The sequence below is a fragment of the Cynocephalus volans genome, chromosome 5 (assembly GCF_027409185.1).
Source record: "Cynocephalus volans isolate mCynVol1 chromosome 5, mCynVol1.pri, whole genome shotgun sequence".
NCBI classification, from domain to species: domain Eukaryota; kingdom Metazoa; phylum Chordata; class Mammalia; order Dermoptera; family Cynocephalidae; genus Cynocephalus; species Cynocephalus volans.
Genome location: NC_084464.1, coordinates 145,073,703 through 145,099,158, shown reverse-complemented (window position 1 = coordinate 145,099,158; position 25,456 = coordinate 145,073,703). Strand labels below are relative to the sequence as shown.

Sequence of the window (25,456 nt, the reverse complement as noted above, 5' to 3'; positions counted from 1 at the left end):
GTCTAGGCTACTATTCTAAATCTAGTCACATGCATCTGTATTGGTCCATGCTGATATACGTGATCTGCTTACAGCTGCAATTTTGCTAATGATCTGTCCCAATGAATAAAAATACTGAAATTTGCTAAACTGTATCTAAACAGCTTTCATTATTTTATGCTTTTGAGGTAAGGGCTTTAGCCCCCTCTGGGAGAAGGAAGTAGTAAAATATGCCACCTCTGGGCACTTGCAGCCCCTGTGGCTTTATACAGATTTGCCCCCATGGCACTAGGCTTGCCAAGGAGCAGGTCTTTTATGGAAAGAAAAAGGCACCGAGAGCAAAAGGCTTGGCAAGTGGAGCATGGGCTGAGTTTTAGCTCCCACTGATCCATTCAACACAGTGCCTCTGTGTAGGGCGTGAGCTGCATGACTATGTGTGGTGTCTCTGGCTGAGAGGCTGTTGGGTCAGACATTCTTGGGTGCAAATCCTGGCTCTCTCACTTATTAACTGTATGACCTTAGGCGAATAAGTTAATGTCTTAAAAACTTGGTGTCTTCTTCTGTGTAATGGAGATGATAACTATGTCACAGAAATGCTGACAGGATTAAATGCGGTAAAGTGTGTAAGACACCCAGAACAGTGCCAGCACATGGTGGATAGGACCTCAATAACTGGGACGTTTAGATTATTATTATACATTGTTATGAAAAAGTAGCAAAACTTAGAACTGAGGGTCCTGCGTGTCCTGCATGCTCGAGTACTTACTATTCAACAGACCCACCTGAGAATTATTTCGTTCTTTATAAGATTATTCATGCCTTGGTTTATTTCACTATTTACTATTGACTAAGGCCAACCACTGAAGTTACATATGAAATCTGGTAGATGTTTACCTGTTAAAGATGCAAGAAATTTCTGTATGGCAGTATAGATAAATCCAAAGATGACAGTTTCATTGTCTGGTAGAAAGTTAATCGGTTTTGTATCTAATTTGGTAATCATCATTTAGCATTCTTGCAGTGCCTTTATACATCGTATCATGATTTCTCTTTGAACCAGCTTTACCATCCTTCTGGTTCCCCCATAATTTACATGAGAGTCATTGCAAAATAATACTTTGACAACATACTGAGTGCATGCTTGGACAAGTATATAACTTTGAATAAGTGGCTGATTCCACAAATTAATTACAAGTACACTACCTCCCCCATACTAGTTCTGCATTTTCAAGGAATGCCTGAATTCTAGTAATAATTAGAGATTTGGGGGAAGCCCAGGGTCTTTACTCAGATCCTAGTTCATCCTTTCTTTTGTATGGTCAACAGGGTTTCACTGAAGACTGCATTTCTAGTTTCCACCAATTCTTACCTTCTTCTCTGGACTCTCTTCTTCCTCCACCTGCTGGTGAAGTAAAAGAAATATTTTCAAATTCACCTTCTGCCTGCATCCCAAAGAGTTTCATGTTTAAAGTACTTTTATTCTTATATGACACATATGCAATGGTTAGGAAAAATAAGCAATGGGTGAATTACAGAGAGTTCAAGTTCTTAAAAAGCAGTTGTGCATACCCCACTACAGTCTCCATTCTCTATTTAAGTGTAAATGCGCTGCTTTTCTTTCAGCTGGACTCTTTTCTTAAACTCTTTGAAAGTTCCCTGGGGAGTTTTGACTCATCCCTTCTAGCTACCACTATTTCTAGGGGTTGAGTTATCAGGCTCTCTACTCTCTGAGAAAGGTGTTAACTAGCCTGCCATTCAAGTTACCCCAGACCTAGGGGGATCTTTTTACATCTGCAGGAAGCTCTAACCTGGTGTCGCTAACCTTGGGGTCCAGCCACCCGGCTTGGCCTTCTATTTTCCCCAGGCAAAGTCAATTTAGGTCACTGCCTAACAGAACCCAGGCTTGAATGACCTGTTGAGTAGAGGTTCCCAACTGAGAAGGGAAAGGAAGAGGTGTGGCTTTTACCATGATGAGCGTGGGATGGGATGTGTGAGGGAAGGAGCATGTTGACGTCTTTTAAAAAGGGATATGCTTCATTGTAATTTCATACTTGCAGCATTTCTTTAAATTAATATTTTAATAGGATAACTTAAACAAAAGAACAACAAAACAGGCTGAGGGTGACGCACTAATGATGCAGGACTTCTCTATGGTGAAATGGGTGGGAAGTGGAATTATTGAAATCTACTGGAGACAAAGATTGTTATATGTATCAAAAATGGACATGAGGGTTAGGGAGAAATTGGTAAAGGGCCACAAAAAATGTTTACATTGTCTAATGATAAAATTTAAAAAAACTGAAAAAAGGGACACGAATTTTTATAGTACTTTTGAAATGTTGTGGGATTTTTGGACAAAGCTTTGGTATAGCTTATATCCTTCTATTGTTCCACATTCTGAAAGGGGTTTTAAGTAGCCTAACCTACAATTTTCCAACCCAGAAAGAAAATTAGCCATAACATGCAAAAGTTTCTAAACTGTATTCAAACTTTCTCTGGAAGCTTTTTAAAATTTTATCTTCTTAAGCTACAAAAATGGAAATAGTAGATGTGACTTTTAGATATATTCTGTTGAGTAATAACAATACTTATAATGGTCTCTGAACTATTTGGATAAAATGTGTTTTACTTCAGTAAACATGTATGTACATACACAATATTGTAAAAAAAGATTTATGATAACTCACTGACTAGTAAGAGATTGCTTCAGAAAACATAAATCACCAGAGATCTAAGTAATAGCTTTTCCTAAGGGCGCTTCAAAAGAATTTAAATTTGAATTGGATCCTGAAACTCTAAGTTTAAATCTATCACCCAGTCTTCAAGAAACATTGTAGTTATATGTAAGATAAGCACTACAGAAATGAAATTCAATGACAACAACATGGTTTGGTCTTTTAAAAATTATCATCAGAATTATGTTACTCTACTGAGCTGGTTTTTGCTCTAAATTCAGCTTGTCCCCCTAGCATCACGAATCTGACTTCAAAGGTATTTCATAAATACTCACTTTTAATAAATACCATAATTCTTTGAAATGTAAAGAGAAATCTCACATGGAGAACCCAACGAGGAAAAAAAAAATTAAGAATAACACGGCTTAATAACTGGTAAAATTCTTCACTTTTGCCTCTTAAATGTTTCCATTGCAAACAAGATAGGCATAAAAACTACAACTTTCTAGGGACTGAGATAAAATCTTCTCTAAATACCAAGACAGTTATGTCTTTAGAGTCTCATTGATGAGTTTAGACTGCTACTCATGATTCATCTGTTCCTTCATTAAGGATGAAGTTAGTTACAGAAAATAATTACAGGAAGCTCATTTTTTATTGAGAGTTGATGGAGAATAACACTTAAACATGCTGGGGTTTAATTGCATTCTATAAAAGATTTTCCTTTGTAAATATATCTTTAACTATTAGCTGAATGGATACCTTTTAGCATCTGGCTCTGCCCCTTCCTTGCTGTGGGCTGTTTACCAGACCTTCAGTTTCCTCACTTCTAAAAATGGGCATAACAATTGTAGTTACCACATAGGATTGGTAAAAGAATTAAATGAGATAATAGGAATATGAAAGCCATGTGTTCACCACATAATAAGGGCTCAATGGCTGTTATCGTGGTTAATATAGCCAAATGACTGACAGTCGAAGAATAATTGAGGCTTTGAAATATGTCCTTTGATTAATATTTTGGTATTGTTCTCCTTTCCTATGTATTTTACTTGGTACACAATGAAGCCATAAAATTTGCACCATGTTTAAATCCGTGCCATAAAATAAGCTGTTACATATTTTGTTTAGGGGTTTAAAGGGGTACTTCTTCCAAGGTTAAAATGATTTAACCTCTTTATGATGAGAGACGAGGAAAGGAAATGTTTGTTGAACAAATACATTGCTTTTGTTTTCTGTTATTGTTTCATTTACCGAATGGGCAGGACTCACTTTAGAAGAGCTGGTGGGAATCATGCCATTTGGAAAGTACACAACAAAAGAAAGGACAGAACACAAGAAAATCCTGAACTGTTAACTCCCCGGTCCTGAAGGAATGAAGAGATTCACTGAAGTCTGAATTCCCTTGTAGACAAACAGTCCTTTGGCTAAATGACTCTGGTTTTCCTAAAAGTACTCTAAGAATACTTTGCAACAGCAATTTGAGTAAACCGACTCACGTGCCACTGTGATTTAGTGTTTGCTTTGCTACTGAATCAGCCCTGTTTGGCCAGCCTGTCTCCATGTTTTTCTTGGTGTTTATACTTATGCTTAGCAACCAACCGAACTGAATGAAACATCAATACTTAAGAATGAAATGTATTACTAGTTTTCTAATTATTCCACAGACAGAGTGGGTTTGAGTAGTTTACACTTTTGTACTTCTGTTTTACTTTTCAAAATGTATAGAATTTTGACTTTTTCCCCTCACTGTTCACAAGCTTCCAAGTACTGGAAAAGATGTGTCTTTGACATCTTTAATTAATGTCTTTGTACATAAAAGATTTGTGTTATTTTAAATGTTGGTGAATATATAAACATAAGAACACATGGATAATTTTATTAAAGAATCAAAGGGTAACAAATATGTAAACAGGATGTTTGATTACCTTATGGCAGTGACGAATTGAATTCTCCCTATCTCCACCCCGCAACATGTATTTTTCTTTTGCCCAATAGCTATAAACCTTCGTTTCTTGACCCAAACATGTTTTAAGTTGAAAAAAAAACAGTGCTTTCGCTGAAAGAAAATTTTAAACAAAGGGTTTACTTTTATGTCATTTACAAATTTACGAAAGTCATACGTGTATAATCACAGACTTACATTTTGTTTTGTTTTGACCTTGCAGAGGACTTCAAAGTATTTAATCCAAACTCATTTTACACATACTAAAAATACAGTACTTTCGTGAAAAAGAAAGTGATCGTGTGTCTTTTCAGGCATCAAACCGGAGTAGGCAAAGGTAGGGTGTGACATGGTTTTGCATCCTGACCGACGCCTCTTCCACTAACCGGAGAACCTTTAGAGTTCATAGTTCTCGAAAGATCGTTATTTTACACCTTCCTTTACAGATAAGGAACCTGAGGCCCAGAGAGAGTAAAGCCTGGAGCTCTCCAGAGACTGAGGCCAGGATCTTCCCCCAACCTCAGTATTATTACACATTATTATTATCACTTTATTGTAACTTACTACTGCCTAGATGTCTAGATTATCATAAAGATAATTCGTCTCTTGGAAAGATGACTGGACAATCCGGGGCTTAGGAGAAGTTTTCTTCCCTCTCCTGACACCGTTTTCTCTTCCTTTTCTTCCATGCGCCACGTCCCCCGTGTCCGCGCGTGGAAACGAGCCGCCCGCGGGGCTGAGGGGCAGGGAGAAGCGGCTGCTGGCTCCGCTGGCCACGTCCCTGGATGAGGCCCGGGCTCCGGGGCAGCGTGATGCAACCCAGAAAAGGCGCAGGGCCGCACGTGTCCCCGCTGGCGCCCGGGCCTGCCGCGCCGCCGCCCAATCGCCGCGGCCGCCTGGCGCTCGGGCCGCGTCTGCCGGCCGCGGGGAGACCGGGCACCGGGGGCCGCGCCAGCCGCCGCGCGCCGCCATGCGGTTCCGCTTCGGGGTGGTGGTGTCGCCGGCCGTGGCCGGCGCCCGGCCCGAGCTGCTGGTCGTGGGGTCGCGGCCCGAGCTGGGGCGCTGGGAGCCGTGCGGGGCCGTGCGCCTGAGGCCCGCGGGCACCGCGGTGGGCGCGGGGGCGCTGGCGCTGCAGGAGCCGGGCCTGTGGCTCGGGGAGGTGGAGCTGGCGCCCGAGGAGGCGGCGCAGGACGGGGCGGAGCCGGGCCGCGTGGACACGTTCTGGTACAAGTTCCTGAAGCGGGAGCCGGGAGGAGAGCTCGCCTGGGAAGGTACTGGCAGCTGGCGCCGGGTCCGGGCCGCAGCCCTGGCCGGGGCCTCGGCCTCCTCCTCGGGCGGGCGCTTTTGCCCCCGTCCCTCCGCATCCCCCGGGCGTCCCGGGCTGACCCTGCTCTGCTGGCCGAGCTGTCGCCGCAGGCGCGCCTGTCCCGCCCTAAGGTTCCCTAGACTTCTGCAGTGCTCCCGGGCCGCCCTCCCGCCCCTGCGGTCGTTTGACCTTCCGACCTCGTTCCCGCACATCCGGTGCCGCGTCTGTCCTGCCGCGCCCCTCCCCGGGCTCCTTCGCCGTCCTTGTCCTCGCTGCGCCGGTCTCCCGGCCGCCTGGCTGCCGCGCCGCTGAGGGCCTCCCGGCTCAGCGCTGCCCTCGTTGGTTTTGATGCCCCCATTTTCTTGCCCTAGTTCACCAAAGAAATGATTCAACCAGTGAAACCAGCCCTTTCGCTGCTCCCAGACTGCGGCGTGCTACTTAGAGTGGCGCCTTTTTTTTTTTAACCTTAGATTTTGAGAGACTGGACTATTGGAAATATGTTGAGTGTTTCCCTTTTTGAATTTTTTTTTTTTTCTTTCCATCCCGGATATATGAGACTTGACCTGATTCCTTAATATGTAAAAACAATCCATGCTGGTTGTAAAAAAAACCAAAGAAATGTACAGAAACTCACAGTGTCTCCTCTACACAACATCTTAAGCACACTGCCTGCACACATTATATATGTAATGTGTATCGTACAGGTATATAGTTTTTACAAAAAAAGTAGAACATATTATTCTGAATCTTGCTTTTTCTTGCTTAAGAGTATGTCGTGGATACCTTTCAGTGGCACTACATTTAGACATATTTCATTTTTTAAGTGGCAACAAAATATTCTCCCTCTACCAATGCGCATTTGGGTTGTTTTTAGTTTTCATTTTTCCTCTGTTATAAACAATAATAGCTTAATTAGAAGTCCACGAACAGAGTTACCTTTGAGCTTTTGGGAGTGTTTCTGTAGGGTGGATTCAGAGAAGTAAAATTATAAGGTCGGAATGTAGCCATGTTTTACATTTCAGTAAGGACTGCCAAATCACACCCAAATTATGCCAAAGGTAGTAACCAATGTCTGCTCCCGCCAAGTGTGTGAATTGACACAGCCCTTTCTTTAAGTAACATGTGCAAGGTGGAAGATTGGAGTGTGTGTGGCTCAATAATTGTCTAAAGCCAATGTAATGAATGCCTTTTTAAGAAGTTTATATTAAAAAAAAAAAAGGCCATTTAGTCCATAATGATGTAGGTAGCATCAGTAAAGAAGACGACTATGCTGAAATATGTTTCTATATTATCCTTGTCCCACTTTTTGTACCCCACGGGGTTTTATGGTCTGGTAACATTTATTGTCCTTTTCTTTTACTATGGCAGAATCAAAAGTTACCCCCTTCAGTTAATCCTTCCTTTACAGGGCATGACTATTAGAAATAGTATTATAGAATTATTTCTCGTAACAAAATAATATCTGATAATTTTAATAAAATGTAAATGGTACAAAACAAAGGTCCTCCCTTTTACCCAGTCCCTCTCCTTTCCTATTTTTAGTTTTTCTGATATTATTTCCAAAGCTCTGAATAATTTACTTATATTGTTATTTCTTAACATATCAACATTAAGTTTTCTGATCTTAGTTTTTCTGATAGTTACAATATAAATTATATATAATATTTTGTATTAAAATTAGGTAATAGCTATTGACACCTGCAGGGTACACATGAAATTAGTCATCACACCTGCTATGAAAATGAGGAGTTTAGCTCAAGTTCATTATGTCTCTCTTCCCTGATGATTTTTACATTATTTCTATTATATAGAAAGTTTGTTACTATTTTTTTTTTATAGAGAGTCACTTCTATATAAGAGGGTAAGAAAAATAGCTTACTTTCACATCCCTCTTTCCTTACATTGGTGCATCATTACTTCTAAATTATTAAGATGTCTTTATTTTGTCCTCACACTTGATTTGGTAGAGTATTCTGGTCTCAAAGTAATTTTCTCTTTGAAGGATTTGCTTCAGTACCTTCTAGAACTCATTGTGGCTGATAATTCTAATGTCAAACTAAGTCTATTTGTTTGTAGGTAATCTTTTTTCCCCCTCTTTTGAAGCTTCTTAACTTTTTCTTATATTATTTTATCAGGATGCGTTTGAGTCTTTCTTGGTCATATTGTTTGGCTCTTGGTTAGCTCTTTTAATTCCATAAATTGTTTTCTTCAACTCAGGAAAAATTTCAATTTCTTTGGTTATTTTTCTCTTCTCTATTTTATTTCCTCTGAAATATCTATTGGCTGTATATTGTACCTTCTACTTACGTATTGATCATCTCTTTTCTCTCATGTTTTCCATCTTTTGTGTTTTGATAGGTTTCCCTAACTGTGTTTTCCACATCACTATTTGGTTTTTAATATCAGCCGTTATATTATTTTGTCCTTACACTGAATTTTTCACTGTTGGCAATCATATTTTTAATCTCCTAGGATTTTTCTGTTATTCCCTGATTTTTTTTTTCAGGGCTACTTGTTCTTCATGTTGGATATAATTTATACTTGAACTTTCTTTTTTTTTTTTTGTCTTTTTCGTGACCGGCACTCAGCCAGTGAGCGCACCGGCCATTCCTATGTAGGATCCGAACCTGCGGCGGGAGCGTCGCTGCGCTCCCAGCACTGCACTCTCCTGAGTGCGCCATGGGCTCGGCCCTATACTTGAACCTTTCTGAGGACATTAAATGGAATTGATTAAAAGCGTTTTTGTCTTGCATTAACTTTTTCCTTCTGTAAGTCAATTGTTTTCTCATACTACAGATTTTCCTCGAGGATCTGTTAACTCTTGGATGGCCATTCATCCTTACGAATAAAGGAGATGTTGATCGGTATAGGCAGCTGCGCTGGTTTCCTGTTGAAGTTGTTTATGTTTATCCAAAATCTCCTCTAAATGGGAGAACACTAATGGTATATTGTGTGATTTAGCAGATTTTGTGGAGAGGGAAGTTTCCCTCCTCAGGATGTGTGGCTGGGGAGCCAGCAGGCTCAAGATATTTACCATAGCAAAGTAAAAAGAACTTTGCTATGGGGTAGGACATTTTAGTATATTTTATGATTGAATGGAGTTGCTTTTTTCTTTTACCTCCAGGCGTGTTGGGTGGGTCCATGGACATTTCAGGATCTGCTCCTCCTGATTTCCAGCCCTTACCCCCACACTAAGGCTCCTTCCAGGAGAACTTTTCTTTACTGTGTTTAGAGCACACTTAGTTCATGTTGCCGATGGGACTGGGGTGGAAGGAGCCAGGTGGGAACCCTTTCCTCCAACTCTTCTCCAGGCCAGCAGGTTTATTTGTTAGGTCTTTGCTTTCATGTTGCTTTTTTAGAAGTTTTCCCCAACTACTGTCTTATTTTTTCTCATAGCACCTGTTCCTTTTCCTCATACCTCTCATTGTAGTTTAAAATTAGTTATATTGGCTTAGACTCTTTAGTTTCCAGTAATAGAAACTGAATGTGAACCACTTAAAAAAGGAAAAAATATATTAATTCATATAACCAAACTGAGAAGCATGGGGTACAGCCTGTCTCTCCTCACTTGCTTTCTAGGGCACTCTCTCTCTCTCTCTTCCCCTCAGATTTGCTTTTTTTCAGGTCTTGGCTTTATTTTTTCAGGCTAACTGACTCTACCAAGCTAGACTTCCTCATAGGAAGCTCAGGCTTATATGCTTAAAGCCAGAGAGGAAAAAAATATTGGATGTCAGGTAAGGTGTCATGCTACAGTCTCTTGGCTTTTGCCTCAAGGCAACAAGATGGCTGCTGGAGCTCTAGTCATCATATCTGCATTCAGTGTAATAAGAAAGGAGAGGGAAGGGTGGAAGAGTTAGCCATGGGTTTCCCCTTTTATCTATAAAGCAAAATCTTCACCAGAACCCCCTCTCCTTTTTATATTTAGAATTGGCTAGAACTGTTGTTCTTGACTACCTCTACTGCAAAAGAGACTGGGAAAGTGCTTTATTTAACCCAGCACTTTGCTGTCCTGAAGAAAATTAGGGTCCTGATTACCAAGAAGAATGAGGGGAGTAGATTTTAAGGTAGGCAATTAACAATGTTTGCTACATTTTTAAACAAAAGATATAAAGTACAATATTTATTTGTGTATTATTTGTTAATTTATACCTTCCCCCCAGACTGTGAGCTCTATGAGAGTAGGGGCTATGTGTTTTTTGTTCATTCTTTTACAACCAGCAGTTGTGGTTGGTAGCTGCTCAATATATATTGGTTGAATGAATGGAGCACAGAGCAGAAACAGATGGAGGATTTATCAAGTTTCTATCATGTGCTAATAACTTCTTTAGTGCTTTGAACTAAATTACCCTTAGTCCTCACAACACTGAAAGGCAGAGATATCTATTTCTCCATTTTGCAAATGAGAAGTTTGAGGCTTTCTGCAGGATCTAATTTGCTGTTAATCCCATCCAGTGAAGTTTTCTTTTCAGATATTGTATTTTTCATTCTCTAAAAGTGCCATTCAGTATTTTTTGCTTCTTTTCCTTTTGTTCTCATTTAGTTGATGTTTTTCTTTAAATTCTTGACTATTTTATACATATAGGTAGAGTCCTTGACTTCTAGATTTTTTATATCTGTCATATTTGGGTGTGATCTCTATTGACTAATTTTTCTAACAGTCATGGATAATCTTTCCCTGCTCCTTTTCATGCCCTGGTTTTTGAAACGTAGCTGAGCATTATTTGTGGATTTAGATTTACAGAAAAGTTGCAAAGATAGTACAGCTAGTTCCCATATACTCCTTATCCAGTTCCCTCTATCATTAACATTTTGTATCAGTATAGTACCCTTATGGAACTAAGGAACGCTTATTGATACAGTATTATTAACAAGGAACCATACTTCATTCAAATTTCACTATTTTTTACTTAACATACTCTTTCTCTTCCAGGATTTCATTCATATTACCACATTACGTTTAGTCCTTACGGCTTTGGTGGTTTCTCAGACGTTCCTTGTTTCTGAGAGGACGTTGACAGTTTTGAAGAGTACTCATGAGATATTTTGTAGAATGTGCTTCAATTGGTATTTTCCTTGTGTTTTTCTCATGATTAGATTATGGATTTTGGAGAAGACCATAGAGGTCAAGTGCCTGTCTTATCACTTTATATCAAAGGTACTTTCTACCAACATAACTTACCACTGCTGATGTTGACCTTGATTGCGTGGCTGAGATAGTGTTTGTTAGTTTTTTCTTCTGCAAAGTTACTCTTTTTTCCCCTTTCCATACTGTAGTCTTTGGAAAGAAGTCACTATGCACAACCAACATTCAAGGAATGGAGAATTATGCTCCACCTCCTTAAGGGTGAAATATCCATATAAATTATTTGGAATTTATTTGCATAGGGGATTTGTCCTATTTCCCCATTTGTTTATTTATTTGATTTTTTAATATCAGTATGGATTCAGAGGTATTGTTTTACACAGTGGGTTATAATCTCTTACTCCTTTTTTATTGCTCAATTTGTTACAGGTTTGGCTATTGAGATCTCTTTCAGTGGCTCTTGGGTCTCTTTGTCATGCCCCGTCATTGTGTGTGTGGTGTTTTGGTTTGTTTTTGAGCACTTCCTTACTTTCTAGCACTAGTAGGTGCTCTGGGATCATCTTTTGTATTTCTTGCCCCTGCATTAAAAACAGCCATTTCTCCAAGGAGCTCTGTTTTATTTTATTGTAGAACGGTATTAGAAGCCAAGATCTGGGCACTAGGTATGCTCATTGCTTCTGGCCTATTATAACTCGTAGGCCGTCTTTGCTGACAGAACAAAGAAATATATACGTATATATTGGTTAACTGTTTATATGCATAGGAAACAGAATCTCTTTGTAATATGAAGTTTGGTGGGTTTTGACAAATGTACAGTGTCATGTATCCACTATTACAGTATTGTATAGAATAGTTTCATATCCCTAAAACCTTTCCTGTCTTTTGTCTATTCAACACCTCCCCCCCTTCCCCCAAACTCCTGGCAACCACTGTATGGTAACATCCTTTAGTTTTGCCTTTTCCACAATGCCATATCATTAGAATTACATGGTGTGTAGCCTTTCAGACTGGCTTCATTCACTTAGCAATATGCGTTTAGTATCTATCCATTTTGTGGTTTGTTAGCTGATTTCTTTTTATTGATGAATAATATTCCATAATATAGACATACTACAGTTTGTCCATTTGCTTATTGAAGGACATCTTTGTTGCTTCCAGGATGTTTTGGTGATTATAAATAAAGCTGCTATAAACTTTGGTATGCAGGTTTTTGCGTGGGCATGGATTTTTAAGTCACTTAGATAAATACCTAGAGTGGGTTTGCTGGATCATATGTTAAGACTGTATTCAGCTTTGAAAGAAACTGCCAAACCATATTTTAGAATGGCCATGGCAATTTCTGTTTCCACCAGCAAAGAATGATAGTTTTTGGATTTAACCATTTTAATAGGTGCATAGTGGTATCTCATTACTATTTTAATTTGCAATTCCCTGATGACAAATGATGTTGAACATATTTTTGTATACTTATTTGCTTTCTGCATGTCTTCTTTGACAGGGTATCTGTTCACATCTTTTTCTTATTTTTTAATTGGGTTGTTTTCTTATTGTTGAGCGTTGAGTTCTTTGTATATTTTGGATGCACATTTAAGAGATAGGTGATTTGCAAACATTTCCTCCAGATCTGTGACATGTCTTTTCCTAAGTGTCTTAGTGTCCTTGACAAAACAAAACTTTTAATTTTAATGAAGTCCAACTTACCAATTTTTTCTTTTATGTATTAGCTTTTGGTATTGAATCAAAAAATTTTATCCCCAAATCCAAGGTCATCTAAATTTTCTCCTATTTTCTAGAAGTTCTATAGTTTTACACTTTATGTGTAGGTTTATGATCCATTTTGTGTTAAGTTTGATGTATGGTGTAAAATCTGAGGCTAGGTTTTTGTTGTTTATTTATTTGTATATTTTTTGCATATGGACTTCCAGTTGTTCTAGCACTATTTGTTGCAAATGCTATCCATTATTTTTTGAACTGCCTTTATCAAAAATCAGTTGACTGTATTTGCATGAGTTTATTTCTGTGCTGTCTATTCAGTTTCATCAATGTATCTGTCCATTGTTTGGCAAATATCACACTGTGTTGATGATTACTGTAGCTTTATACTAATCTTGAAATAGTGTATAGTGTGAGTCTTCTAACTTTGTTCTTCTTCAGTACTGTGTTGGCTTTTTTGGGCCTTTTCCCTTTCCCTTTCCAAATACACTTTAGAATCAGTTTGCTGATATATACAAAATAGGTTGTTATGTATGTTGAATCCATAGATCAAGTTTTGGAAAGCTGATACTTAACAATATTGAGTGTTTTAATCTATGAACACAGAATATTTCTCTGATTGTTAGTTTTATGCATAAAGTTTTTTGATGCTATCTTAAATGGTATATTATTTATTTTTAAATTTAATTTAATTCAATTTATTTATTTTTCGATGAACTAGATATTTTTAATGTGGCCAGATACTAGATGTATATGCAGAAATCAATATTTTTAGTACATTAGCAAGAACCATTTTGAAATTAAAATGAAAAATACATTTATTGAAATTGGAAAAATATATGTAAAATAACCTTGAATAAATTACACAGAAGTACAGTACCTATATAAAGACAAAGACAACTATCTATTCTTATTCAATGAATATAGAGTATGCTGGCAAGTTAGTTCAATTGGTTGGAGCACGGCCTTATAACACCAAGGTCATGGGTTCGCTTCCCAGTACTGGCCAGCCACCAAAAAAACCCAACCAAAACAAAAAATGAATATAGAATAAAAAAAGTGTAAATAAAAATTATCAGAGGCCATTGTTTTGGATGAAGTTTGCATGCTAGGTTCCAAAAGACCAGACTAAAAAACAAAATGGAGCTGCTCCTGCTAAGTTCCATGTCACTTAGGCTGTGGTCTGACCTTCCGAGAAGTCCGGAGAAGGACAACAGCCAATTTCCCAAACAGGCCAGATTGAATCTTCAGTAGGTATAATGAAGTTCCCTCTGCTTTACCTTACAGAAAAGAGACTAAACTAAACTGATTTTATTTTTCTGTTGTTCTGTCTTCCTGTCCCCACCTTAGAAGGAAAGTAACTTAGAATTGACCAATCTGATTTTTGTTCTTCATTTCTGCTTTCTCCATCCTTTTTCTGTCTATAAAACCAAACCCTGCTGCTTGGCACACTGGAACACTTATTCTATTTTATGGAATAATGTGTTGCCCGGTTCTAGAATCTTAATAAAGCCAATTGAGTTCTTCAGCTAAATTTTAAATTTCAGTTGTTCGTCGCTGGTGTAAAGGAAAGAAATTAACTTTTGTATCTATTGATTTTTGTTTGCTTCTGGACATTCACTGAGTTATAGGTTGATAGATGTAATGGTGGTCATGGGCACGGTTCTGATGGCTTTAAAAGGAGCCAACTGAGAAAGTTAGCCCTCTCTCTGCCCCACCATTCTGCTCTGTAAGTGAGACCCCTGTGTTGCTGTAAAGCCACCACCAAAGAAGACCCCCACCTGATGTGTTTACTGGACTTTGAACTTCCCAGTCTTCAAAACTGTAAGCAATAAATTTCATTTTCTTACAAATTACCCAGTTTCAGGTATTTTGTTGTAGCAGAAATGGTCTAATATAGATAACTTACTAGTCCACTAGGGCTGCCATAAGAAAGTACCACACACTGGGTGGCTTAAACAACAAATTTATTGTCACACAGTTCTGGAAGCTAAAAATCTGAGATCAAGGTGTTGGCAGAGTTGGTTCCTTCTGAGGGCTGTGAAGGAAAGATTTGTTCCAGGAATCTCTCCTTGGCCTGTGGATGGCCATTTTATTAGTCTGTTTCTGTTGCTTATTACAGAATACCTGAAACTGAGTAATTAATAAGAAACAAAATTTCATTCTTACAGTTTGGAGGCTGAGAAGCCCAAAGTCCAGGAAACACATCTAGTGAGGGCCTTGTTCTCAGTGGGAACTTTCTACAGGGTCCCATGGTGATCAGGGTGTCACATGGTGACAATGGGCTGAGTAAGAGTGAGTTAACCTTATCACCGGCTCTCCTTATGAAGCCATCAGAACCACACCCATTACTCCATGAATCGATTGATCCATTCACGAAGGCACAGTTGTCACAAACTAATCACCTCTTAAAGGCCCCACATTTCAAACACCATAATTAGTTTCCCATTCTCTTACCACCGTTACAGTGAACGTCAAGTTTCCAGTACACGAACTTTTGGGGGGACACATTTAACCCACAGCAGCCATCTTCTCCTTCTGTCTTCACATGATCTTTCTTCTATGTGTCTCTGTGTCCAGATCTTTTCTAACAAGAACACTTGTCATATTGAATTAGGGTCCACCCTAATGACCTCATTTTAACTTGATTACTTGTGTAAGGACCCTGTCTCCAAACAAGGCCACATTCTGAGAAGCTGGGAGTTAGGACTTCAACTATGAATATTTGGGGACACAATTCAACCATAAAAGATAGTAAGGCTTTTCCAATATTTCATTCGTCATGTTATTCTCAGCATTCCAGGTGTCACTTTCCCTCCATCCCACATCACTCTGCTACGGGCATGGAAATCTGGTGTGTTTTTGTGTCCCATATATGAACTGAGCTCTCAGACTTTGTAGATGGGAAGTTTTTAGTGGCTGTGTAAGATGTGGGATATCTCTGTGTTATCAGCAAGAAGGGAATTGAGCGAGAAAATGAGAAAGAAATGGAGAGGTGAGTTGAGACTGTCTTTAGTCCAGCTGGTCCCTTCTCTGTACATTTCTCTTAATCTTCCTCTCCTTCTTTTTCAAAAGAATATTCATTTAATGTGTTGCTTCAGCCAAAAGGACCCAAAGTTTTGAGAACATCAAGATGTGCATTCAAATCAAAATGAAAAGCATTTTTTCCCCCACTTTTGGATCAGACTGCAGTCTCCCATATATACAAAATAAATTGTGCCAGACTAAAATAATCCAGGACTACGAATAATTGCAATTTCTCATTCTATCTCCCCCAATACTAATACTCCGTCATTTGCCAGAGTTAATGGGAATTGAAATGATAGTGCTTGCTAGTTTTAGATGGCTTGTTCACGTCCCCTAGAAGCCTAATGGAGATTCTAATTTTAGGGCAAATTAAAGAAAATACTGTTGCATACTCACAGGGTAGGAAGGGAAAAAAGTTATGGATTTTTTTTTTTTCTTCAAAAGCTAGTAGAGCGACTACAATCTTATGAAATGTTCCTTGGTGACCCTACCAGAAACAAAACAATAATTTGGATAAAATATTAGTTTGAACCGGTATAACATATTTTATGATATTTAGAGAAATAAAATGCATCTGATGGGCATTTTTTCTTTGTGTAAAGATAATGTTTGGGATGTGAAAATGAATGGAAAAAAAGATTTATGAACTGTCTTTGCAGAAAGCCAGTGAACGGATAGCTTAACGAGATGAGAGAAGTCTGAGGAGATTTCAGCTTTCTGTTAAGGAGACAGGGTGAGGCTGGCAGGTCAGGCCTATGGAGCTGGGACTTTGCCAGGTATGAGAGATGCCTCTGTCCATTGGTGCCAGTTCTGGTGCCAGGAATTCTGTTTCTATAAGCTCATTAAAATGTTCTATTATTCCAACACCATCACCAATTTGAATTTCATTATTTGGAAAATTTTCTCGGTTTTCTGCTCTGATACTGTGGTCTGGGCCATGTCTAGCTAACTCAGATCTGTAGTGCAGCCAGTATATACGGGAGTGAGAAGCTTAATATTTCAATTCCATGACCTTCATATTTTTAAATGGTAAATCATAATGTCACATTAACATAGAGTTTTATCCTGAATTTTAGCTAATTAAAACCTTAGAGATCTAGAGTTATGACTACTATGAAATTATTTTCTTTTTCAGGTTAGTCATAAAAAGCTCTATACTATTTCTAGCAGCAAAGAGAATTTTTATCATCATTTGATATGTTATTGTCAAAATTTTTGGATGTTGTATTTGTAAATTTTATGAACTCTTCATAGCTTTGGAAAAAGTTAACATAACACTTAAATTATGTCTTCTGCCATCAAATATCAATATATTACCATCTCCATTGATTAAAGTCAATACAGTTTTCTCTATTTGATGAGTATGACAATCGTTATCCAGAACAATTCAAGAACTGGAATAATCTGGACTCCCACACATGGCAAACTACATTTGGGGGTTATACTGTTAATTCCATCATCTTAGATTTAGACTATTCCAAATATCACCCATTGAATTCTGAGGTAAAAATAATTTTGGATATTGTACAAAAAGACATTGGTTTAAGGTATTGTTTTAACACTAATTCAGAATAATTATGAGGAAGAATTAATATATATGAATATTTTTTGTAAATGGAAATAAAATATTTTATGTAAAATATTGACAATATTTTCTCATTGGTTTATTTATGTTTATTAGTTTTTGGTGATCTCACATTTTCTCTGCAGTGAAGGAGACACCATAAAATAAATATTTATTAAAAAATTACTTTACCCTATAGCTATGTATTTGTTTTTGCAAAAACTTCAGCCTTACATTACTTACTCACTTCAGTCTTTACTTACTTAAAATTTGAATCTAAAATTTTCACTTGATAATGTTGTCCTTTGATTATAGTCGAAGAGGTTTTATTTTTATAATGTCTCAGAAAGATGCACTTAGAATTCATTAGTGAATCAATCTAATTAGTGGTGAGGAATGTAGAGAAAAACAATCCAAACCAAACAAAATAAAACAAAAACTCTTGTAGGCATTCTGATATTACAAAGAAAAAAAATGCCATAAAAATAAAAATGTATTAATTTCATGAAAGCTCAAATTTTGGTATTGTTTAAAACCTACTTTGGTATTAACTGTTGAGAAAGGATTTTCATTACTTTTGCCCCCTCAATTAGGAATAACAAAACCTCTAGCAAATCAGAATCAGTATTGGATTCAACTTCATTTAATAAACAACTTTGAAGCTGTTATATACCTAGAATTGTGATAGGTGCTATAATACAAAGATGAAAAATTCACAGCCCTTAAGTTTAAGGGACTTATTACCTTTTTTTTTTGGCAGCTGGCCAGTATGGGGATCTGAACCCTTGACCTTGGTGTTATAACACTGCGCTCTAACCAGCTGAGCTGACTGGCCAGCCAAGAGACTTATTTTGTAGCTAAAGAAAAAAGACTTATAATCAGGTAAGGACTATAACAGAAGTCTGAAAATCAATATGCAGTGTAGTGGAGGAAGTTCATCTTGGTGGGAATTTAGGAAGGAGAGAGGAGTTGGGGAAGGCTTTATAGATAGGATTTTGAACTTGGTATTTAACGAAGAATAGGATTTTCCCTCATTTATTTTCTTTCTGTAACATGGGTATAAAATCAAAAACGAAATTCTTTTTAAAAATCTGATCTGAATCTAAGTAGAAGTGGGTACTCTGACTTTGTCCCCCTTGAGAAAGAGTCATGAGAAATGCTGGTTTTATTAAAGTGACAGGGAAAAATCTAAAGTCTGAGGGCTCAAAGACGTTAAGCTTTTTGTGCTGGTGCCCCTTGGAGTGTTCTGGCAAGGTAGGGTAAGCTTTATGAGCGTCAGTTCTCAGGTGAAGGAATCCTGAAGGAGAAGACTGCCGTAGGTAGTGGCAGCTGGTGGGGAGGGTGGGAGTGGGGACTGCAGAGGCTGGGACACCCACTGCAGGGGATGGGAGGTAGGGCCTTCCTTCTTGAGGCCTGGAGGACTCATGCTGCATTGCTTATCTCATGCCATTTCTCTTGCGATCCTTTCTTTTTCTTCAAATATGAGACATTAAGCAAGTTTTTACTGAATTGTCTAGGTATGCCAGTGATTCCCCAACTTGGCTATGTACTAGAGTCACCTGGGGAGCTTTTAAATGGACAGATTCTTGAGTTAATCACAGACCTAGGGAATCTTCATGGGTGGAGCCTGGGACTCCATGTGGTTTTTGTAAAATAATAGTTTTATTAAGCTACAAATCACGAACCATAAGGTTAACCCTTTTAAGGTACACAGTTCATTGGTTTGTAGTATATTCACAAAGTTGTGCAACCATCAAACTCTAGTTCTACATTTTTGACATTCCAAAAAGAAAGTCTCTGCTCATTACCAGTCAATCCTCATTCTTCCCTCCCCTACCCTCTGGCAAGCACTAATGTACTTTCTGTCTCTATGGATTTGCCTATTCTGAATATTTCATAGAAATGGAATCATACAATATATGGTCCTTTGTAACTGGCTTCTTTCACTTATAATGTTTTCAAAATTCATACATGTTATAGCATGTCTTAGTACTTCATTCACTTTTGTTGTTGAGTAATATTCTATTGTGTGGATGTATCATATTTTGTTTATTAATTCACCAGCTGATGGATATATGGGTTATTTTCATTTTTTAAACCATGATAACTAAGAGTATTTATGTACAAGTTTTTTCATGGACATATGTTTTTGGAGGAAAATGGAGGAGAACATATTAAAAATAGCATCACTGTTGCCATACAGGACTGAGCCTAGGTCCCCAAGAATGCAAAAGAGTGTGTCAGCAAGAATTTGCAAGGTTTTAAGCAAACCCCGACTTCCTGTGGGGTTGCCTAGGAGATGGGGAGGTAATGAGCGGGGTTTACAGCTGCCTAAAACATATATAGTACATGCTTTCAGAGAATAAAGTTGCTTAGTGCGTGCACTAAATCCCAGATCTTTGTGTCTGGTTTCTGGTTGCCCACCTCCCTAGGTGGCAGCCCCAGTCTCAGGTATGTACAAGCAACTCACCTTGCTGCACTCTCTTAGCAGGGCTACATGTGGCCCTGCTTCCTGAGGGACTCCTGGCAGAGGCTACATGTAGTCCTGCCTCCTGAGACCCTCAGGGCCAAGAGAAATGTGCACGTTTTCACTTCTTTGGGGCATATATCCAGAAGCAGAATTGCTGAGTCATATGGTAACTCTATGCATAACTTTTTGAGGAATTGTGAAATTGTTTTCCAAAGTGACTGTACCATTTTACATTCCCACCAGCAGGGTATGAGTTTCGTTTTCTCCATATCCTTGTCAACACTTATTATTGTGTGTATGTTATGTGTTAGCCATCCTAAGGGGTATGATGTGGTATCTTATTGTGGTTTTGATTTGCATTTCCATAATGACCGATGATGCTGAGCATCTTTTCATGTGCTTATCGACCATATGTCAATACAGAAGATACACTTATGTCTGTGTATCTAATTTGGAGACAAGCCTACTCAAATCCTTTGCTCATTTTAATGAGATTATTTGCTTTTTAATTGTTGCATTTCAAGAATCCATGTTTTTAAAAAATCCACCTCAGGTGACAGTGATACAGATAATTTTTGGATGAGCAAAAGGAAACCACAGGATGGGCATCTAATACACCTAACTTGGGCTGAATATTGAAGCTTTTACTTTGAAGTGCATGAATTGGTTTGATATAGTGCTTTGCTTTGTTGTAACAAGTGAGGCAATATGGTTTAATGCTGATATAATGGAATTATTTGTTAGATACGTTTATCCTTCCTTCGTTAACCCTATTATTGTCATCTTTCTGTGCTCTACCCCTAAGTGTAAGTGTTCTTTGAGCTTCTTTCCTCAGATCACCTCTTATCTCAAGCTAAACTCTTTCTCTGGAAGACCTCCTAATGCTATGATCATGTATCTTTGACTCTAATCTCTTTTCAGGGCTCCAGACCTACAAATTCTATTGTCTACAAGACTTCCCATGTGGCTGTCCTATAAGAACTTTAAACTCAGTATGTCCAACCTTACCTCATTATCAACCTTTGCAAAGCTTCTTTTTTTGTGTTCCTGATTTAAAGAGACTACAGTTCATTCACTCAGCAGTGGGGAAACATAGAACTTCTTAGGCTGGGCTGCCTGCATCATAAGCCCCTGGTGTACAATAGGCATTTCCTAGGCTACATCCTTGGAGATTTTGATTTAATAGTTCTGGAATTGTCCAGGGAATAAGAATTTTCCAGTTTCTCCAGGTGTTTTTGATAATCAGCTTGTTTGGAAGACCACTGTTAGAGATCTACAGTTGAAATATTTCAACTTATCCTTTTTATTTTCATCCTACTGCCTCTGGTCTGGATTATTTCCTGTTCATTTCAGTGGCCTTCTACATGATCTAACTCCTTTGTGTCCCTTCCGTATTCATTCCTTCACATTGCTACCAGGATTATCTTCCTAAAATACAGATGGGAGAGTGCCATACGTGTGATCAAAATCCTTTGATGATTTCCTATAAAATAAGTCTAAACTTTTTAGTATGACCATTCTGGTCCTCACAGTCTCACAATTATTTACTTTTGCTTTCTCTTTTTCTGCCACTTCCTAAAATCAACCTAAATTTCTGCTACCTAGACTCTTATTTTTCCTTAACGCTTCATGCAGCCTTTCTTAGACTCTACCCTTTCCTTGGATTTCTGTCAAAACTATGGCAGTCATGGATCTGCAATGAACCATGTTGCATTTATTCCATTGGCTTTGGTATAATAATATGAAAACCAATCAGAGGTAGCCTCTTTAAATAGTTTATATTTATTATATAATCCTTAAATGCAACAATTATACAATATAAAATTGAATTTATCTAAACAAAACTTTGTTAATACACAGCAGTGACACATGGTGCTATGGTTTGAAGGTTTCCTCAAAGTTCATGTGTTGAAAACTTAATGCTCCGTGCAACAGCGTTAGGAGGTGAGGTCTCATGGGAGGTGTTTAGGTCACGCGGGCTCCACCCTCATGAATGGATTAATGCCAATTATAAAAGGGCTTGAGGCTGTGAATTCCATCTCTTGCTCACTCTCAGCATGTGATGCCTTTTGTCATGTTACAATGCAGCAAGAAGGCCCTTGCCAGATGTGGTCCCTTGATCTTCGACTTTCCAGCCTCTAGAACTGTAAGAAATAAATCTCTGTTTTTACAAATTACCCAGTCTGTGGTATTCTGTTATAGCAGTATAAAACGGATTAAGACATAGGCATATATACATTACTTTGTATTAGGGGTACAAGGGCATAGTTTATTAATCTCCATATGGTATCTGTGATGGTCCATTAATGGCATTGTAGGTTTGGTGGCTCTCTTTTTCTCCACTAGCTACCTAGGCCATCGATATTGATTGGATTCAGTACGAAGGCTTTCATAGGAGCCTCTGGTTTGACAATTAACCTTCCAGCATTAGCAGAGGGAAGCAACGATATGCATTCCTCCGGCTGGAGCAAATATTGAGCTATGAAAATAGCATGCACTTTAGTCACCTTATGTATTTTGGTCATATATATGGATAGTGTACTTCCTGCCTCTGTTGCCCCCGCTCAACTGTTTGTGGCTTGTACATATATGTAAATTAGGCAGCCCTAATGTGTTAATCTTAGATATAATTTGTGTACATCAGGCTCTGACACCCCACACACCTGGCTATAGTTTTGTGTACATGCACAGTAAGCAACCTTACAATGTTGCTTCTGATGAGATTCAGTGGACACAAGCAGTTCTTACAGGATTGTACTGATAAAGTGCTATTTCCAGAACTGAGACTTGGAGTCATATTTCATATTTAAAATCATTCTAAATATCTTTTTCTCTGTCTAATTTTCTAATATATACTCGTTTGTATGTCACATATCTGAAGTCTAAACATTCCAAGTCTTCTAGCCTTCTATGATAACCTTTTAAAAAAAATATTTAAATAAAATTGCTTGAATTTCCATCCCATGTACTGAGGGATCTGATCTCTCTTCTCTGTGAATCACCCTTCCTCAGTATATATTGGAAAGGTTGGGATGTGGTAGACCATTACTCTTTATGAATACCCGTGTCTTCTATCCGTGGGAAGATTATTCCTCTTTGCTCTGTTGAGGAAATATTCTTTGTCATATGGCTTGCTTTGGCCAATAAAATGTGAGATGAACTGCTGTTGGTCACTTCCTGTTGCTTTGCCTGATTCTCTTTCCTCTCTGCCAAGAGACCACTGTTGCTGTTCCAGAGAGTGATTGCTCTGTCTGGTGGTTTCAGCATGAAGATAATAACAACGTGAAGAAGAACCCTTGGCCAATATATGATAAACTCTAATATAAGAGAGAAGTAAATGTTTGCTCTTGATGTCACTGACAATTTGAGGTTATTCTTTTTCACAGCATGTCCTAGGACCTAAAACAATGCCTGGCATACAGTAAATGTGCATTAAATACTTGATGAATGAGTGAACTTGAACAAGGCACTTTCCAGGGATCTCATACTGGAACACTCATATTCTCTGCCTTGCCTTCCTCAATTTGGTCATATACCAGTGACTGTCTAACACAGGATAAAGATGAAACATTGTCTTAATGCATCAATTTTTCTAAAAGACATTCCTGGGCTGGTTTGCTCAGTTGTTCAGAGCATGATGCTGATAATGTCATGGTCCAGAGTTCAATCCCTGTACTGGCCAGCCACCAAAAGTTAATTGAATAAGATAAAAGACATTTCTGAAAGGAAAACATTATTTAAAAATTAAAACAGACATGTATATAATATGAAACAAATCACAAATTCCACTTAATTTTAAAGGAAAAAAATACAAGTCTTTCAAGAATTTTCATGCGTGTAGAGTACTGCTTCAGGCTATGTTCCCAAGACCCCTTGTACATGTTTGAGAAGCCTGGATAATTTTGAGTCTCAGTTTTATCCTCTATGAAATACAGCGTTTGAACAAGAGCAGAGCTGTCAAGGGCTCTTTAGGAGGGGCTGCGTGGTGTGAAGAGCAGTGAACTGGGAGCCAGCTGTCTCGGGCTACAGTCCTTGCTTTGCTACTAAATAACCATAGAACTCTGTAGTTTAATCTTGAACCTCAGACTCAGGAAAAGATGTACTAACATTTCTGCTGTATGTCCCACTGGATTTTTTATGAGGAATAATACAGTTGAAAGTACTTTGAAAATTATTATACGCTATTATTCCAATTGAAAACAGGTATGAAATTTTTGCAAGGTTCTTAAATTTGAAGATTTTATTTATATTCTAATTCCACTGGGTGGCAGTATTTTTCTTTACTGTAACTTTTTTACAGTTTGTATGTAATCTTACAGAAAAGAATTTCATCACCATTTTCAATGATGATTTCATTCTCTCCCAACTTTACCTTTCTCCTTTCTCATCCCATACACTCCCTTTCCAAACAATTCTGAAAGACCATTTCTATTGATTTAAAAAAGATTTCATGAAGTAAATGTGAGGGCGATCTTTCTAAGACTCAGCAGTTTATCCAGAACTTCTGCTTCATTTGGGAAGAAGTTTTATTAGATAGCTTAATTTTGCTCAGATATAATAAGCAAATTACTTTGATGTAGTTAATTAAAATCAGTAAAAAATCACCTCCAAAGATCTTGCCATTAACTCTTCATAAATGTTTTGACAATTATTTTTCAATAAACTCACATAGACATTTCTGACTGTTAATACCAGTTTTACTGTATGTATCAGAAAATCATCACCTACTTGTACTGAATCCTTTGATGTTTATGATGTGTTTGAGAAACACTTTATCATGGTTCTATATCACTTTACTTTGTGTCAGCATTATGTAGAGAATTAATTTCACAAGATGAGTTAAATAAGAAAAGTAGAGTTGTAAAGCTTGAAAAATAATTCCTTGCTGACTTTAGTTTGATAATAAGGCTTCAATGTAAGTGATAGCATAGGAATATTAGAGTAGTCCTGCCCTGTAGCATGGAAAACAATCAGAATTGTTTAGCAGCATAATGGATTGCTAGTTTTCACTTGTAAGGAGACCATTGCCACAAATCACTATATTCTGTACAAGGTAAAGTAGCTGCTTTGAAAATCTAGGCTATTTAAATTGTTTGTAAAACTTGATGTAACTAGGGGAAATTTCATAGAAAACTTTGTATTATGCCAAACAAATCTTTGCTGTTTTCAGGAAGAAACAAAAGAAGGATTTTGTTCTTTTAAAAAACAATGTATAAAGTTGATTTGTTACTGAAAATTTCATATCTTTCTCTTATGGTCATAATTATGAACCACATTTCTTCTCTTCTAATATATAGGATAATGATAAGCTGTACTCACTGTGTGCATAAGCATTAAAAAAAAATTGGGGGCAGGGGAGCTGATCCATAGCTTTTTACTGATTTGCAAAAGAACTTATGTATTAGTCCGTTTCCATTCCATATAACAAAATACTTGGAACTGCGTAATTTATAAAGAAACTATTTATTGCTTACAGCTTTGGGGGCTGGGAAGTCCAAAGTTCAGGGAACACGTATGGTGAGGGCCTTTTCCTGGTGGTGACTCCAGTGATGCAGTGTGGCAAAATGGCAGAAGCAGAGAGAGACTAACCTCCTCACGTGCTCTCCATTTAAAACCCTCAAAACCACGCCCATGACCTGACCACCATTAAACTGTCTACTTATTAATCCATTTACTAGGGTATAGTTCTTACAA

The 25,456-nt window shown here is 38.0% G+C and overlaps 1 protein-coding gene across 2 annotated transcripts in view; it reads left to right on the top strand.

Annotated features, from left to right (window-relative positions):
* Positions 1-5,520: 5,520 nt before the first annotated feature.
* Positions 5,521-25,456, top strand: part of EPM2A (EPM2A glucan phosphatase, laforin) — a 94,496-nt gene continuing 74,560 nt past the window's right edge. For both annotated transcript variants that reach the window (XM_063096857.1, XM_063096858.1), the window contains exon 1: positions 5,521-5,870. In XM_063096857.1, the coding sequence (XP_062952927.1) occupies positions 5,570-5,870 (301 nt within the window). In that variant the 5' untranslated portion in view covers positions 5,521-5,569. The remainder of the gene's footprint in view (positions 5,871-25,456) is intronic.